Genomic DNA, 18,222 nt, shown 5'->3' with positions numbered 1-18,222 from the left:
ATTAACAAAAATGCTTTCAGGTTGGCACAATGACTCAGTGGGTAAACTAAAGGTGCCGAAGCCAAATGACCTGAGTTCAATTCCCAGAAGCTATTGCTCTACATGTGCAACATAGCACAAGATGTGCCACCCCCATGAATAAATAAACTGTAATTTAAAATACAAAACTTAGCGACATTTCTCACAGTGTCTCCTTGAAATTCAAGGAAGAAGTGCAAACACTGTCGGTGAAGAACAAAAGGGCATTTTCATTTTCTTGTTTGCTAAAAGTATTTATTTATGCTGAAATTTATGCTGAATTTTTGCAGGGTTTGTAATTGAGCTCATGGCCTCACACATGCTAGGCATGGTCTCTAGCACTGGTATATACACCCAGTATATATATATATATATATATATATATATATATATATATATATATATATACAGCTGCTGGAAGTAATATTTCAATGCTTTCTACAACAAATCTCCCCTTCTCTATATTTTTCTCCCATAGGCCCTAGAGTGAACTGATAAAAAAATAAGTAATTTTCTTCTTGTAAAATAAAAATAATAACTATAAGATTATACAACACCTTTAATAACCTTAAGATTACTCTACATAACACCTTTATTGCCACTCAGAATAAATCCAGACGTTTTACAAATAGTTTTAAGACACTAAATATACACTGTGCACTGTTAGCCACTAGCTACCTGTATGTATTAAACACAGAAACTGTTCAAATGAATTGTTATATGGCACAATGGCCTGGAAAAACTAGTGTCACTAAAAGAACTGTAAAACATCTCACTAATAATCTCACTAATAATTTTATATTGATTACATATTATAATGCCATTTTGGATATGTTAATTTAAGAGCATGAAAGATAATCATCCTAGTTTATTTTTAAATGTGACTGCTAAACATTTTGATTATATAACTTACATTTGGAGTTCATATTTCTTCCTTTGGACAGCAGCCACTTCTCATTCCCAAACTCTGCTCAAATCTGATGATCAACAGTATATTATGCTTGTCCCAGAGGTTTGGTGACTGGGAATCTCGCCCCTTATTTTTGCCTATCATTGATAGAAATATCAGGAAATTTATAGAAATAGCTCTGATATAACAATTTTAAATAGTCTCATTCCCATGCATCTTGTTACTATTTATCTCAATTTTTGAAAGTGTGGGTTGATCAGCTAACACGCTTATTGACTTACATATATCCTTAAATAGGAGAGCCACAAAGACAGGGGCCTTGTCTTTTTTTTTACTGCTGGTTTTGTTTTTTGTTTGTTTGTTTGTTTTTTTTGTTTGTTTGTTTTTTCAACAGCATCAGGTTCTCAATGGGCACTAAATATTTGATAAATAAATGAAGGAATGAAATGTAGAACCGATGTTTGATGGTTGACAAGATGGTTAAGGCTGCTGAGCCTGATGTCCTGAGAAGGGAAGAACTCATATAGACATACATGAACACACACACACACACACACACACACACACACACACACACACTTCATAAAAGAAAATAAGTATAAAAATGATGCAATATTTGAAGAGATCAGGGGAGTAAGAACTAACATTCCCTGGCTCTCCAGGCTGTACTAACACATTCAGTGTGCTGATAAATTCTCACAGAAATGTGATGTTCATGAGAGAAAACTAAAGCTCAAAGGATTTTTAAGCAGGTTCCCCAAATCGCACAGGTAGCATTGAATACTGCTTCAAAACCTTCATTTTATTATATAAAGCTTCTTGTGCCTTCCTGATTTTTACACTGATATATTAAGGTACTAGAATACTCTCCAGCCTATTACTTAACAACACTGAGATACTTTGCAGTGGGGTGTTAACTCCACCTAGACATCAGTGTCTGAACAATAAACTCTGTGTCAGTAGGCAGCAATTATGTAGCTGGGGTCTCCAAGTCCAAAGCTCTCTGCCTTGAGCAGTATGCAATATCCTATACTTGCTTGTTAAGCAAGTTAATAAATGGAGTTAACTTTCTTCTCAATTATTCTAAACAGGTCCTGAGTGGGTTATCTGTACCTAATGAGAATTAATGGCTTTGTAGGCCAACCGGTTAAAATGAAGAGCAGCTCAGAGCTTGCAGGGGAGTTTGCTGATGTGTAAGCAGACGTGGTTCTCAACCACTGACCACACGAAATTGGGAAACTCTGAAAATGTACTACCCATCATAGCAGCAGCTGACCGCACGGGGCGATTTAAATCAGAACTAATTGAAGTTACATAAAACTGAAAACAGTCACACTAGCCACATTTCAAGTGGCCCCAAATCTTATGTGGTCAGTGGCTACAATGAGAGTGATAGAGAATATCCCTTATAGCAGATGTCTATGAGGAAACAGTTACGTGAAAATTAAAATGGCGAAAATATATTGAAAACCAGAAGAGTCCTGCTTGCGTGGCTAGCTTTCTTTCCTAGTTGAAATTCGACATTGAAAAGACTAGGATGGCCTTCATTCCCATGAGTCTCAGGGCAAGCCTCAGACGTGGAAAGGAAAAGAGGTTCACAGACAAGCAGGAGCAACCTTTAGTTAGCTGGGCTCATGTACAGCCAGTGACTGGCTCGGAAAGAACCGTCCTGCAATGGTTCCAAGCAGACTTACTGTTCCAGAGACGGTGCCAGCTCCACTATGCCTAATGCCATTCAATACCATCCCGTTGGGGTTGATGTGTAAAGCAGAACACGGAAATTTGAGAAGTAAAAGGTTTGGGATGTCAGACACACCAGACTGTATATGGTTAGGCACACAACCTCCAAAGAACAAATTTGAAATGTCGCCTTCAAAGTAGAACTCACCTTCAGATCAGTTCTTCACATTATTAAAGTAATTTTGGCCAGTACAATTTAACCATTTTGGGTTCCTTTGCCAGAGAGATGAACTAGCTTGTGTTAGTGTATCAGAATAGGCAAGAACAAAAATTACACCTCTTATTTTTATTTTATCATTAAGTTTGCTGGGATGAACGTTTCCTCAGTTTGGTTCTTTGAGGCTAGTTCTGATTTGTTCGCATTTTGTAGTCATTTGCTGGTCCTACTTAGTCTTCTTCCCAGACAGAAAATGATTCATGCTTCTTATTCCCACACAAGAGACTACCAGAAGAGCGGAGGAGGGGACGATCAGACAGTCCCACATTTCCCAAGTCAACAGGTGGAGGACAGTCTTTGCAAGTTCTTTGGGGGTTGAATACCCTCTCCGGGTTCTCATTTGCCCCACTCTTTCCCAGCCTTCGAAGAGCATATTTCCAATCTCAGATTTGTTTCTCAGGAGACTCAAGTATAGCTGATGCTCTGACCGAAGGAGGGAGGGTAAAAATGATGCAGGTAGGGCAGCTAGGCTGGGGCTGACCGTTGGTTTCCTGGCAGTGAGTGGAGAGAGAGGGCGCGGCACAGTGGCAACAGTAAGTGTAGCCACTAAGAACCAAAACCTCCAAAGTGGCTCCTCAGACCTCGGGAGGACAGCGGTGGGATAGGGTCACTCTAGGACGCTAAGGGCCGGGGGCTGGGGGAGGGGAGCCCACCCACAGCAGTGCGAGCTCGCTGGGGGCTCCAGCATCCGAGCTCACTGGAAAAACCCAGCGGGAGCAGAGGCCCGGGAAGCGTTGTCTAGAGGGCGGGGGTGGGGGCGGGACGGGACGGGACCCAGAGTGGAGCCAGAGGTGGGGAGACCAGGGGACAGCCGCGCTGAAAGCCGGAGGTGGCCGCACAGGCGTCGTTTCCTTCCGGAGAGGAGGATGGCCGACCCAGGCGCAGGCTGGGGGGCGTCCAAGGACGGGTGATGGGGAAATACCGCGGCCCGCTCTTCCCCACGCCTGGCAGCCACGACGCGGGTGGCTCCTCCTTCGGGCCGGTCCCGAGCCCGGCAGCGGGCGGGAGGGAGGCGGGGAGCGAGGGCGGAGGCTTCGGGAGGAGGAGGGACCAGGCGCGCCTGTGACAGGGTGGCAGCCGAGAAGCGGACGCGTTGCTGCCGCCGCTCCTCCTCCTGCAGCTCCTCTCGCGGCCGCCGCCGCCGCCGCCGCCGCCGCCGCCGCCGCCTCCGCCGCTGCCGAAGTTTCACTCCCGACCCTCGGCGGGAGCCACGGCGCGGAGCAGAGCGGCCACCTCGCCGGGAGCTGCAGCACAGCTCGGCTTGCGGAGAGCCAGCCCGCGTCGGCGCGCAGGCGGCGTTTCACCGCCCCGGGCTAGGGGCGCGGAGACCCAGCCGGAGCGGCAGCCAGCCTAGGGGACCCACGACAGCGCCCACACCGCCCACTCTGCCTCCGTGCTCCGAGCTGCTACGATGGCCGTGCGCTCCCGCCGCCCGTGGGTGAGCGTGGCGCTGGGGTTGGTCCTGGGCTTCACCGCCGCGTCCTGGCTCATCGCCCCCCGGGTGGCCGAGCTGAGCGAGAAGAGGCGACGCGGCTCCAGTCTCTGCTCCTACTACGGCCGCTCGGCTACCGGGCCCCGCGTGGACGCGCAGCAGCTGCTCCCCCAGCCCCAGTCCCGGCCGCGGCTAGAGCAGTCGCCGCCCCCTGCCAGCCACGAGCTCCCTGGTCCTCAGCGGCCGGAGGCGGCGCCGGGAGGTCCCAGTTTTCGGAGCAGCCCCTGGCAGCAGCCGGCTCCGTTGCCGCAGAGGAGTCGAGGACACAAGCCCGAAGGTGCGACGGCGCTTCCCGGCGCTCCGGCTGCCAAAGGGGAACCGGAGGAGGAGGATGGGGGCGCGGCTGGCCCTCGGAAAGGTGGCCGGCCGGGGAGCAGCCACAACGGCAGCGGGGACGGGGGTGCCGCTGCCCCGACCTCCGGACCCGGGGACTTCCTGTACGTGGGTGTGATGACCGCACAGAAGTACCTGGGCAGTCGCGCGCTGGCCGCGCAGCGGACCTGGGCGCGCTTCATCCCTGGCCGCGTGGAGTTCTTTTCCAGTCAGCAGCCTCCTAGTGCTGCGCTCGGCCAGCCCCCGCCACCTTTGCCTGTCATCGCGCTGCCGGGGGTCGACGATTCCTATCCTCCCCAGAAAAAGTCCTTCATGATGATCAAGTACATGCACGACCACTATCTGGACAAGTATGAGTGGTTCATGCGCGCCGACGACGATGTCTACATCAAAGGTGACCTCCTCAGTGTTAGCTGTCCCTCCCTGCCCACCTCCCAATTCCGATTTCTTTCTCTGCTGTCAACTCCAGCCCCTACCCACCTACTCCATCGCTTCTCTGCCAGCACCTGCTCTGGGCTTCTGCAGCCCCCTGGTCCGCTATCCCCATCCCTCGAATCCGCCCACCATTCTTAGTCTGCGCCTCCTCTCCTGCAGTCTGTACCCTCCTCGTACCTGCTCAGCTTCATTCACTTTCCTCGCTCTTGCAGCTGTTCACTCCATCTGGCTCAGGTCTCTACTCAGAAGGCAAAGAAAGGGACCTCAGATCTAACCCAAAAGCCATTCCCGCCCCTCCCCCAAGCTCGCTGTAGGTGATAGTTTCCCAAATCTGTCCAGAGGGGCGTGTCCTGGCTAAAGGATGGAAAGATGCAAGATGCTGACTAGAGCAGGGCTGGATATTTTACGTTGTTGCTTCACTACCCTGCTCCTTTGTTTCAGCTTAATCTAGAGCGGTTTTAGGACAGTTGCAGTTGAGGATAGCCACCTTTTACTGTCCCAGACTCCTGTTTGGACATTCTGAAGCTTTTAGAAACTTGCCCCACACCGAGACCTTAGATACACCCACCAGCCCAGTGTGCTGTTCCTTCCAGTCAAGGACCTAGTTATTCCCCATTCTCTGCCACACCTTAATGAAATCCAGGGGCTATGGGTGGGACTCCCCAAAGATCAGGTGAAGAAGAGGGGTAGACGGTGCATTCGATTTATGCAGACCCTGGTAGCTGCAAGCTGCGTCACACACACTAACTAACAGTCGAACCTTTCCAGTTGATCTTGGTGGCTGCAGCGTTTGGACAGATTCTAGAACTACCGAGACCACACCATACAGTCACAGCATAAGGAAACTTTGTCCGTGTTAAAAAAGAAAGGGGCAGCCGTTTATCCAGATTGTCAGCAGTTCTGGCTAGAGCATTTCAGAGCCCAATAGCTCAAAGTTCCTCAGAGCACAGGAGTCAACTTTTTGGTTCAGACAATGGAAAAGATGGGACAAGACTGCAAAGAAAGAATAGGTTTGTCCTGGGGGAGCAAGCTCTGCCTTCCACGCCCCCTACCTCTTATTCTAAGGAGTGCAGCCCCTCTAGACATGTGCTGGTTATTTGTAGACCTATGACTTTGTCACGATCAAGGATAATGCCCTTCACATAATGCAAGGGCAAGCAAACCCAAAGGTCTTCTTTGGGGTAAGGGGTTGGTGCCCTGTTAACAGAGTTGTTCTGAGTTTAATGGAGAGGAGCAGATCTCTGTGGTGCCATTTGAAATGAGAGATTTTGATAATTAAGTACAAACCAGTCTGTTATGATTGCATTCCTCAAGTGTGGTATTTATGGTGGAGTCAAAGAAAAAGTATTTTTCAGAAATGCTGCCTTCTGCTCATTGCCTTGAGGTACCTAGATTTTAGGATAATTATCTTCTATTTCTCATCAAAGTCACAAAGATTTCCTGCAAAGGAGTGGCACTTTGCAGTGTACATTGATAGGGCCTACTCCTGCCATTTGTTTTAATGATTTGGGGTATATTGTCCCTCAGATCTTTGAAGTGCCACATGCCGTTTCTATTAAAATCAAATTGCATTTCTATTAAGAATCCAGTTATCATTTTAAAAAATTTCTTGTTGACAGCCAGAGGGTGATCACGACAAGGGATGGAGATAGTGGCCACATGCCCTGTTTATCAAAAATGAGAGTACCAAGGCTAAAAACATTGACGAGTGGTAACTTATTCTGATGTATTGCTATGTAGAATATCAAATGCTTTGAACTCTTATAGCTACAGGATTTTATTTTAAATTCTTTGGATCAACTTACCACCCACAACTCAGTATATCTCATTATTTTGATCGTAATGTTCATGATTTATTTTCTCTAAAATAATGCCTTCCCAAGTTCAGTTTCAAGATGAGGTTCCCTTTAAATCACCTCCTAAATAATGTACCTTGTGTATGACTGAAGTTTAATTAGTGAGAAACGCCCAACCAAGTCGTTGATTATTATAAAAAAAAAAAAAAGATTGTTGGATATTGGGGCTATGGAGGTAGCTAAATGGGTAAAGTGCTTGCCTTGCAGGCATCAAGACCAGAGTTGCATCCCCCAAAACCATGTCAAAAAGAAGAGCATAATGGACATGGTAGAACACTCTTTGGAGCTAGCTCTCTGGCCTGCCAGTCTAGTTTACTTGGTGAGCTTCAGGCAAATGAGAAAGACATGCTCTAAAGGTACACCCAGGTCAGTTAGCAACATACTGTCTTCAAACCCAAAGTGCTTGGAACCAGAGGAAGAGCACCTCAGGTTGAACTCTGGCTTTCATGTATGTGAATGTGATGTTACATCCCCACACAGCAGGATAGAGACACAAATATAAACACAAAGAAAACTGTTTCACAGCTATCAGCAGATTGCTAGACCAACCCCAAACATCAGCGTTTGATACTATGTTGTATTTCTGAGAGTCTCTGTTACTTCAAATGTACTAACGAACAATGTTTATTCCCCTTCGCTTCATCTCACCTTTGCTGAAAAATCAGATGACACATTTGTTAAAATTGTGTCAAGGTTTAAGAAATACCCATAACTTTGCATTGAGACTGGGAAAGGGGGGGCAGCATTTGAAATGTAAATAGATAAAATAATTGATAAAAAAAAAAAAGAGAAAAAAATGACAGAAAGCAGCAAAGGAGAATTGTTTCTTTTTCCCGATGGTATCAGGTGTATGAGAAGGTTAAAAGAAATGGCGGAAGTTCTTTCACTCCATTGAACGTGGTAATTGCCTGTGAAATGAGGACAGGGGGTGACTCTTCGCTTTCTCTTTTTAGGTGATAAGTTAGAAGAATTTCTAAGATCCCTAAATAGCAGCAAGCCTCTCTACCTGGGACAGACTGGCCTGGGGAATACTGAGGAACTTGGAAAGCTGGGGCTGGAGCCTGGGGAGAACTTCTGCATGGGAGGACCTGGCATGATCTTCAGCAGAGAGGTTCTCAGGCGGATGGTGCCTCATATTGGCGAATGCCTCAGAGAAATGTACACCACTCACGAAGACGTAGAAGTAGGAAGGTGTGTTCGGCGCTTCGGTGGGACGCAGTGTGTCTGGTCTTATGAGGTAAGCCTTAAGGTGTGACGGGATATCCATGTATTATTACAGGTGCATGCCACTTTGCATCCTGGACAACAATCTTATCTATTATTTACTTACACCTGTCTCCTCAGAGGCTCTGCCAGAGCCTGACATATACAGAGGTGGATGCTCACTCGCAGCTAACCATTGAACTGATCACAGGGTTACCAATGGAGGAGTTAGAGAGAAGACTGAAGGAGATGAAGGGGCTTCTGTCCCCATGGGGAGAGTGACAGTACCAACCAACCAAAGCTCCCAGGGTCTAAACAGAACAAGAATATGAAATCATTTATTTTTCAAGTGCCAATTTTGGTGCGGTGGGAATACAGCATGACCAGTGCTGGTAACATGCATGGTAACACACATGGAGGGACCCATGGCTCCAACTATATATGTAGTGGTGGATGGCCTTGTGGGGCATCAGTAGGAGAGGAGGTCCTTGGTCCCGTGAAGGCTGGATACCCCAGTGTGGGGGAATTTGAGGGTAGGGAGGCAGGAGTGAGTGGATGGGTGGGGGCACATCCTCAAAGAAGCAGGAGGAGGGGGGATGGATTAAAGGTTTTTGGGGGGAGGGATGGGGAAAAGAAAAGGGATAACATCTGAAATGTAGATAAATAAAATATCCAATAAAAAATCATGGTAGCTGACTTTATGGATTTGGAAATGATTGTGGGACACATCTTTCTTATTAGACCCAAAGCCTTGCTAAGGTTTTGTCGGTAGCATGAATCGTAACTGTAAGCAAACTTTTGGTTACATCTCTGCCACCGGATGTAACCCCACACTCTTCTTTATTTATTTATTTATTTATTTATTTATTTATTTATTTTGGTGTTTATATGCAGGTGTATTCACTTGTCTTTAACAAGAGGGCCAATTGTAGTTCCATCCACATAATTTTTTATTATTTGTTGACCTGTTTTTTTTTCTTTATTTACATGATAACAGCTCTTTGTTTTCACAAGGCTAACATGTGGAGTCCTTGAGAATTCTCAGGTGGGAACTGAACACTTAGGGTAAGGTCCACAATATGTCATTCATGATAGGTTCATTTCCAACACTTTCTGGCTTACTTGCTAGTGTGTGAGTAATCTGGGGAAATGCCTGAGGGTGTCACATGACTGTGTTTTTCACTTGTTCTCTAGACTTTATTCATGTCTATTTTTGTGACAATCTATCAAAAACCAGAATTATTTAAATATGGAGAGGTAGGGACTGTTAGAACATTGTGGCTATTAGTTTTGTGGAATTTTTTTCCCCTTTAGAATTTGGCTTTGAAATCAAGTGAATTGTCCTTTAAAATAGTTTTTCTGAAAGATAATTTTAGTAACAATTGATTTGGTGTTTAAATAATACATTACAACTTTAATCCAGTTTGATTTGCAGTTATTTAAAGTTTAATTTCATTTTACCTTCATTTTAACTTCTTTATCTTCAAAAGTTTCATAAATTTAGCAGGGAAAATGCATTTAAGGAAAATACATTTCAAGTGAAATGATTGTTTCCCAAAGTTACATGGTTCCTTTTATTTTTTCTTTCAGGGGTGTAATATCTCTTTAATTTGTTTAGTTTTTAAAAATTGTCTTATGATACAATTCAATGAGGTATTTTAAATCATTATTACATGCAGGGAAACTTACTGATAATGATGTATTTGGGATCTATATTAAGCAAATTAAAATGATTATACGAGTAATTGCTTTCAATAATAAAGCAGCAATTTTTATTTTATAAAGCTGTCCTAAAGCTTTGGTAATCCATCCTGGTAATTCTAACACTCACAAGCCTAAAGAGAAGGATTGTAAGTTTGAGGTTAGCCTGAGCTACATAGTCAGGCTTTATCCTAAAAGCAAAACAAAACAACAGTATTTAGAAGAAAATTAACAACAAAGTATTACAGCTTCTATCATGAAAGGCACCTTCACTGAACTCAGTTAAAAAAAAAGAATTCTCTTTAATATAAAATTATCTGGGAAACACCAATACTTAATGTATAAAATACATTTAGCTAATTTTATGTGAAGATATGCTACAGAAATTTTGAAAGAATGAGTAAAATAAAAAATGGAGAACTATGGAGTTCTTGATAATTTATTGCCTCAAGTAGAAAGTTCTAGCAAAACACATCTTCCATTGTCTCCTGTATTCTCACTGATTCTGCCTCAAACGTCCAGTCTTTACCTTATGCTTTATCTTTTCATGTTTCACAGCAAGAAAATGTTCTCAAGTGATGTGCATGGTCTCTTGTAGGCTGTGCATTGGTGATAGTCCCAGTAACCTTTGCAGTATGTTTAAATTTGGAATGACACTTGTCTGTCAGTGACTTCAGAGTCTGCAGGAAACAGATCATTTCAGCATTTGGTTCTAGCATTGGAAAAAAAAAAAGTCTCCTGAAGTGCAGAGTGTAAATGACACACTGAACGGCTTCAAGGCCCTTAGACAGTGTTGAGTTTGTGTCAGGTTGTCAGCACATGCTGGTTAACATTGTCTTGGTCGGTGCTGTGCATCATGCCTGGTGGTATTCGATCAGGAGCACTATGACATGGATTCTTAAACTTTACTCACTTAGCAGTCATTAGTAATGTTGATTCATCGTTATCAAAAGAGTCAGACTACAAATTAAAACCTTAATTACATGTTACATACTTTTAGGATTTTTTTTTTTTTGACCAAGAGTGAGAAAATTGTATTGTTTTATTTTAGAAATACCAAGAACCCAATGAGAGTAAACTGACCATGAAACCCGGAATGCTTCTAAATTGCATTATAATGTAACCAAATTAAAGGAGAATGTGTGGAATAGATTATCTCAATCTGCATTGTTCAAGAATCCTAAACAGGTTAGACTATATCTACTTAATGAAAAATGACTCAAGCAACTCCTAGATTAATTTTAAGAGTTCCGTTCTGTTTCCTGAGGCTTTCTTAGTCTTAATAGAAAGAAACTTAGTGCTTTCCCAACCCCCTTATTTACACAAACTCCTCCTCCTCTTCCTCCTCCTCTTCCTCTTCCTCCTCCTCTTCCTCTTCTTCCTCCTCCTCTTCCTCTTCCTCCTCCTCCTCTGTCTCTTCCAGAAAACAAAATTACAGCAAAATTCTTTAGTAAAATGAAACCCAACATTTACACAGAAACATCTATGTAAATGTTATAGCAGTTTATTTGTGACTGTCCCAAACCCCAAACAATTCAAGTGGTCTCCAGTAGGCAATCTTAGTTTTGGGATACTCAACTCTTAAGGCAGCTGGAACCTTCTCTCACTGTGTCCTGGGAACTTTGAGACTCTAGTGTGCAACTTCAGTGCCTGGCAATCAGATCTTGATAGTCTGTTTGCCAGGTGACTTCTTCTCTTCACCCCATCTACTCTGCCACTCGCTTGTCTTTCGAGGTACACAAAGTGTTGCATGCCACTGGGGAGTATTGATGGATACTTTCCTACTTAGGTCTGAGACATCCATTTTCCAAGTTGTTAATACTGAGCAACCTGAAAGGGTGCTGCTGTGCTCACACACACCTCAGGTTCTGTGTATGGAGTGAGCGTGTTAGAAGGTGATTCTGTAGTACTCCTTCCGTGCTAGAATTGATTGGCCCTTCCTGCTGGCTAAGGTCACACGTCTGGTGGAATGCTGACTTGATTGCTGTGGATCTCTGGCGTTTTAGGAGGCTGCATATGGCTCTCGACATTGCCTTAGCAGTGGAGGTTTTAAAGTTTTGTGCTTTTAATTTTGTTTTCTGTTTTCTTCAGTAGAAAACAGGCAATTTTCAGTTCTCTCCATGTCTCATAAGACATCAGGATTTCCGTGGGAATTTATTTTATGTGCCTTGTCCAAGCTGATAAAAACACTTTTTTTTTTTTTTTTTTTTTTTTTTTTTTTTTTTTGAGGGAAACAACCCTTGGGCTACAAATTTTATGAGATCCCTTTCCATACAATGAACTTTGGCAGTAGGAATAGAGTTTATATTTAAATACTTTGTTGTGAGGATTATACCTAGTTGTGATTAATTCCGAGTCAGCTATAATGCATGGATGTCACATTAAGGAATTCTCCACTTCATGTTTTCTGTGCCTCTGTCTTCTGTCTGTCTGATGTATGTTTCTGAATTTGAGTCTGTGTTTGTATGTGCGTTTTTCTGGTGTATGTGTCTGTCCCTAATAAAGGGCTTCACTCTGTCTTTATTGAGAAGCATAAAGAACATCACAGGAGGAAGGAATGGGATTCTTTACAGCAACAGTTCTCAACCTTCCTAATGCTGTGACCCTTTAATGCAGCTCCTCACATTGTAGCAACCCCTACCAAGATTATTTTTGTTGCTGCTTTATAACTGTAATTTTGCTACTGTTATTAATTATAATATAAATATCTGATATGCAGAATATCAGTTTTGCAACCTACAAAAAGGTCATTCTAACCCCTGAGGGGGTCATGCTCACAGGTCAAGAAACACTGTTTTACAAACCCCTTTAAAGGAGTTTTACAAGGGATTAAGTCACTGGCTCCAACTGAACCCAACTGACCCAGATGACAGCATCATTGTTTATCAACCAATATCCATAAATGGTTACATTTATAAGTCAACTTTAGGAAGTTATTTGTGGCTTCTATATTTGTTGCTTTCAGCAAATGATGCACAAACATTACCTGAGCCAGGAGCATGGAAGAGTGCTTAATTTAAGATTACAGCTATACATTATCTAAGGTTGTAAAAATTGTTAACATGGGTAACAGAAAGCAAGTAGTGTAGGTTCTTACACTGGTCTATTAAAGGCAAGTTAAAAAGTTCGAGCTAGCAGTCTTAAGCAGCTTTAAGGTTCATTATTCACTCTGGTTCTGAGGGCCCGAAAATGTTCCATTCTCTTAGAATGTAAGAGATGCATTCATAAAGAATTAAGCATTTTTAGAAATTCCCATTAAAACTGTGTATCATGTATACTTCTATTTTTATTACAAATTAGCTTATTTATACACTCATGTTTAGTTTATTAGCAGTATTGAATTTTTAATTATTATTACACTTATGCTTAAGCATTAAAATAATTTTAACTTCATTAATTGTTCTCACTCTGTCAATTCCACATTTGATCAAGGATTGATTGAAGACCGTTAGTTTTTCTCATTTTGATTTTGTAGCAAAATAAATGGGAAGATAAATAATTCAACTAGATGTTTCAGAAGTCTGTTTTACATTGGTTAAAAATATTTTTTTTTCTGTGGCTTTACAGAACCATTTCCCATGACTGAACAGAATTTTATTTGACTCTTTTCATGGCTAACTTAATATGAGAAGTCTGGTGTTCCCTTTTGGCCTATTAATGGCTATGAACATTGTAGTGAAATTTATTATTTTACAAAAGGATGTGTTTCTTGAGTTGTTCTTGGGCTTTAAAGTTACATCAGAGAGTTGTGGCTTTGGATTATATTATGGTCTTCATAGCATCTTTTAGGTTTAAAGTCTATCAGCCGTTCCCACCCAGGCTGTCACCTTCTTTTAAGATGCTTCTTAGCTTCTTCCTGGTCTTTGTGAGTTATTATTTTTTCCTCCTCTGTCTCCTCTTTTACTTTGCCGACTTCTTTGTCTTTCTCATCCACCCCCTTCTCTTTCTCTTCACTGGCATATGCACGAGTGTGTACAGGTGTGTGCACATGTGTATGCCAGTGCCCTCATTTCTGTGTCCCTGTGTGGAGTTCAGAGGTTGAGGTTGGGTGCCTCCCCCAGATGTTCGCCACTACATATGTTTAAAGCAGGATCTCAAACTGAACCAAAAGTTCACCTTTTAGGCCACTCTGTATCCCAGTTCTGAACACTGGGTTATGATACTGTGTGTGACTTTTGTTCTGGGTCTGGAGACCTGAACTCAGCACCTCATGATCACATAGCAAGCACCTTAGCCATGGAGCCCTCCCTCCCAGTCCTAAGCCCTGTTATCAGAATGTTTGTTGTTCCCTAGAACCAATTAATACGTGCGGTAAAGTCTAAGACAAGGGTTTTTTTATCCAAAATTTAGTCTTTCAGAAGTTTTTATTGTTGTTGTTTTTGTTTGTTTGTTTGTTTTTGGACTTTCCTAATACCAGCAAGCTCCTTACATCTGCTCTTTCCTCCTCTCTTCCATTTGCCAGATGAAACCATCCTGAATTGTCTTTGTGAGTCCCTTGCTGCCGCACTGTTTTCTGCATTGTGCAAAAATAAACTCATCTCCTGAAGTTATGAAAAACACAGTGCAGATATCAGTGCTCTGTAAGCTTCAGGCGTTTCCACTGCTCAGTGGTCCCTTATCACCTGATCTGAGACAATTTATGTATTCTAAATAGATGCTTTCCAATAGTTGAAGATGCTACTAAGTTTGAGAGATACCTCCAGACAATGGGAAACAAATTGACTGATAGCATGACACCCCTGTCAGGTTTAAATGCTTTGCTTCCCTAATAAGTCACAAATATTCCAGTTTCTTGAAAAAAAAAATCAAGTCAGTCTCTGGTTATACTTTCATTGTCTTGTTGTTTGAAACAGTGTGTTCCCTGAGAAACATTAGTTCAGCTGTTTTTCTACTTAGGAATTATTCAAAATACAAGGCAATGCACCAGATATTAAAGTGTAGTTTGTGTTATGCCACGTTTCTTTTGTAGAATGGTATAGCTTTTAATGGGTCATGTTGTTCAAGGAATTTAAATGATACAAGAACAGAAAGCGCCAGGAGACATGTGAACCATTATTTGATGTTGCCAAATACCAAAACCAATCAAGGCCCAGTGCGGTTCTTATTTAATCTCCTAGGAAACTTCCTGGTCCAAGCCCAGTGTCAGTCCTCATGTGTGTTTAATGTTGTTTTGCATTGGATATTAACAGTTCAGTAAGTGTGCTACAAGTTTATGAATTAACTGAATAAACATGGTTTATTCTTTAAAACCCAATGAGCATTGCCTTGAGCTTAATAGACAATGAAATTGATTTCTTAATTGTTTTGAGATTCTCAAGTCTTTATTTACTGATTCTAATTTTGACAGTGGTGTTCTTCGCTTGTTTTGTTCAATAGTATCTGAAGATATTTTTTTTTTTACTATGTCTTTGTTTCATTAACTTTTATTGGGAAGTTATTTACTTATAAAGACTCCTATATCTTCAAGAGATGTCTTAAGTATACATATGTAAGAAAAATAACTGTTAAAGTTCAAAGTAATCAAAGAAAATGAAACTTCAGAACAATATGGCAACAACTATGAAAATACATATTGGCTCTTATTTTCTGAACACTAAATAATAATTTGAAATATTAAGACCTAATAAAAAGAAGCAAGTGAGGGAAAGGAGCATGAAGATGCACCAGACCACATTCTCAGCTCGTCAGCTAATAGAAGGGAGTGGGTTCACTTGGATGTTCCATATAACAGACTTCAGGATTGGAAGGCAGAGGGGCGATCCTGCGAATTGAATTTCCTTTAGAGACAACGGTTGTCATCAAGTGCAAAAGTATTTGGTGTATTGCCGAATTTTATTTTGAAATGAAAAATGTTCTTCAGAGACTCCTCTGTGGTTAAGCAGAACTGTCTCAAATCTTTTCTATTAGGCTGCAAACAGATAGCTTGAAATGTTAAAAACTCAGTGTATAGGTATTGTGTTTTTGGTTGAGAGACTGTATGTGTGATTTAGCTAATCAAAGGACAGTAAGGGACCACTGCAGAAGTCACACTTGGCCACTCTAGGGCAGGCTGGCCATCATATTTGAGGAGCTTAGATGAGGAAGGTGAGTGGAATTCCAAACAACTGGGCCTAGAATTAAATTACCATTACATAACTGTGACCTGATGTTTAGAAATGTCTCTTTTCATAAATACTAATTTAATTTTGAGGTAAACTTTGCAATAACAAATAAAAATGTAAGAGGATATATACTTAAAAATAAAAGCTGTATTTAATGAGATAAAAATCTTATAACACCAAAATGAATTCTTAATGAAATGAGGGTATTTAATGTACATGAGTAGGTATCCTGAAAATACTTTTTGTTTATTTATGTGAGTACACTGTAGCTATCTTTAGACACACCAGAAGAGGGCATCAGATCCCATTACAGATGGTTGTGAGCTACTGGGTGGTTACTGAGAATTGAAATCAAGACCTCTGGAAGAACAGTCAGTGCTCTTACCCTCTGAGCCATCTCTCCAGCAAAAATACAGTTGTTAAAGCACATATAAAGTGTTCTGCTCATATGGCCAACTTCTTTCACTTGCCCATGGAGCCCCCTTTACAGACAGTGTGTCATGAGTCTACCTGTCTCATTGTATGCCATGGACCAGGAGGAGGACTCTGGCTTCTAGCTCACCTCTTGCCTTCAGGTCTGACAGAATCTTCCCCCCACCTCAGATATGTCTCTCAATATTATTTTCATCCTGCACCATGGAATCTCCAGATGAGTTTAACTGTGGTAATCTGTGTCACGATAAAGATGGTATCATTCTTACTCAGTTTTATTAGCTATGACACGTCTTTGTTCACCAAAGACATCGATAGACACATTTAGTGACTTCGTTCTCTGTTAATGTCCTTCATTTCTGTTGGCCACTACCAATCACAAATTACTCCTAGATCAGAACTATTCCCGCTCCAATCCCTAGATGGCCGTTCACGGTCTGTATGACTGTGGACACGTTATTGTGTCTCTTGGTTCTTTCGCTTTTATTTCTTCATCTACTGAATGGTATTACAATAATTTTTACCTAAAGGGTGCTTCTGGGAAGACTAAATGGCTCAATGTGCATAGAAGCATTTTAGAGCTGGTTCTGTTAGCTGTTTTTGAAGATGCAAAAATGCCATAAAACAGTGCCAACTTCACAGAGTCATTGTGTGGAATATAAAAGGTCAATAAATTGAAAGTCTTTAGAATTTTGCTCAGCATACAACAAGCCATGTATTCTTGTTGCCTGTTTCTAATATCCAAAATGGTTATGTTTATGTGCCTTATGCCCCATAGGAAGAGGGTAATGCCAATTGGAAAGGTTAGTTATAATGGGTCTTTGAAAGGTCTGATCTGCTATAGTAGGGAAAGTCTTGATTCAGTTTGTTTATTGATTGATTGATTTTTGTATTCATCTGTATGTGAGTATGTATGCATGAGTATAGATGCCTGTAGGTACCTGAAGCTAGAGTTGTAGGTGATTTATATAAATCACCTGATGTGAGTGATAGGCACCAGATTTGGGTCTTTTGCAAGAGCAGTATGTAATCCTAACTGATGAGCCATCTCCCCAGCCCCAGTGTAGTGGGTCTTCATTTTGACTACACAGTGGGATTCTCTGAGGAACTTTGAAAATAGTTGTGATATTGGAACCAACTGGTGGTCCAATATATCAGAATGTCTTACAAGGGAGATGCTTGCACCATGAGTGTTGTTTGAAATAGCCTAGGTGACTAAGGTAGTTGTAGTGTATTTTCTAAGTGACTAGGGTGGATATAGTGTTGACATCACACTACCCATTAGAATATATGCACAGCATACATTCATGTTTGTTCTGTGGTGGAGCCTATGCCTTCAGGCTTGCACAGAAGTATTTACCAACTGAGGTATCTCTCCAGTTCTCTAGTGTATCAATTTTAAGTTAACTCATATTTAAATATCCAGCCAATATTGGTTCTTTATTTTCTTTCCTTTCTTGTAGTCATAGACACTAACAAAAACTTCTATATAATTGTCATCCATTTGTTTAAAACAGCAAAGTCACCAGATTTTAAGACAATAATATAAAACTATCACTTACAGCCACATGGCTTCTCCTCTAATGACTGTACTCAAATATTGCTTTAAATAAATGAGTGGATTTCCAGACGTTCTTAAAACTATTTTCACCGACTCAGTACTTGAGGAGTTGCAGCCCTTCTTAATGACTGTTTCTGAGTGATTTATAGTAACAGAGTTCTAAAATACTTGAGTGATAATTCCCATTATTTTGCTGCTGTGATATTGACTTATTGTAATGGAC

The 18,222-nt window shown here is 41.8% G+C and overlaps 1 protein-coding gene and 1 long non-coding RNA gene across 2 annotated transcripts in view; one reads left to right on the top strand and one right to left on the bottom strand.

Moving 5' to 3' along the window:
• The window catches only part of LOC143434299 (uncharacterized), a 73,527-nt gene extending 68,144 nt beyond the window's left edge, over positions 1-5,383 (bottom strand). Inside the window, exon 1 of the long non-coding RNA XR_013103697.1 lies at positions 5,323-5,383. This is a non-coding gene — a long non-coding RNA (uncharacterized LOC143434299). The remainder of the gene's footprint in view (positions 1-5,322) is intronic.
• Positions 4,297-18,222, top strand: part of Chsy3 (chondroitin sulfate synthase 3) — a 241,215-nt gene continuing 227,289 nt past the window's right edge. The window contains exons 1-2 of the mRNA XM_034517627.2: positions 4,297-5,104; positions 7,955-8,238. Coding sequence (XP_034373518.1) covers positions 4,297-5,104; positions 7,955-8,238 — 1,092 coding nt within the window. The remainder of the gene's footprint in view (positions 5,105-7,954; positions 8,239-18,222) is intronic.

This window comes from Arvicanthis niloticus, chromosome 14, assembly GCF_011762505.2.
Source record: "Arvicanthis niloticus isolate mArvNil1 chromosome 14, mArvNil1.pat.X, whole genome shotgun sequence".
NCBI lineage: Eukaryota > Metazoa > Chordata > Mammalia > Rodentia > Muridae > Arvicanthis > Arvicanthis niloticus.
Note: the sequence above shows the minus strand (reverse complement) of the source record. Positions and strands in the feature narration are given on the sequence as shown.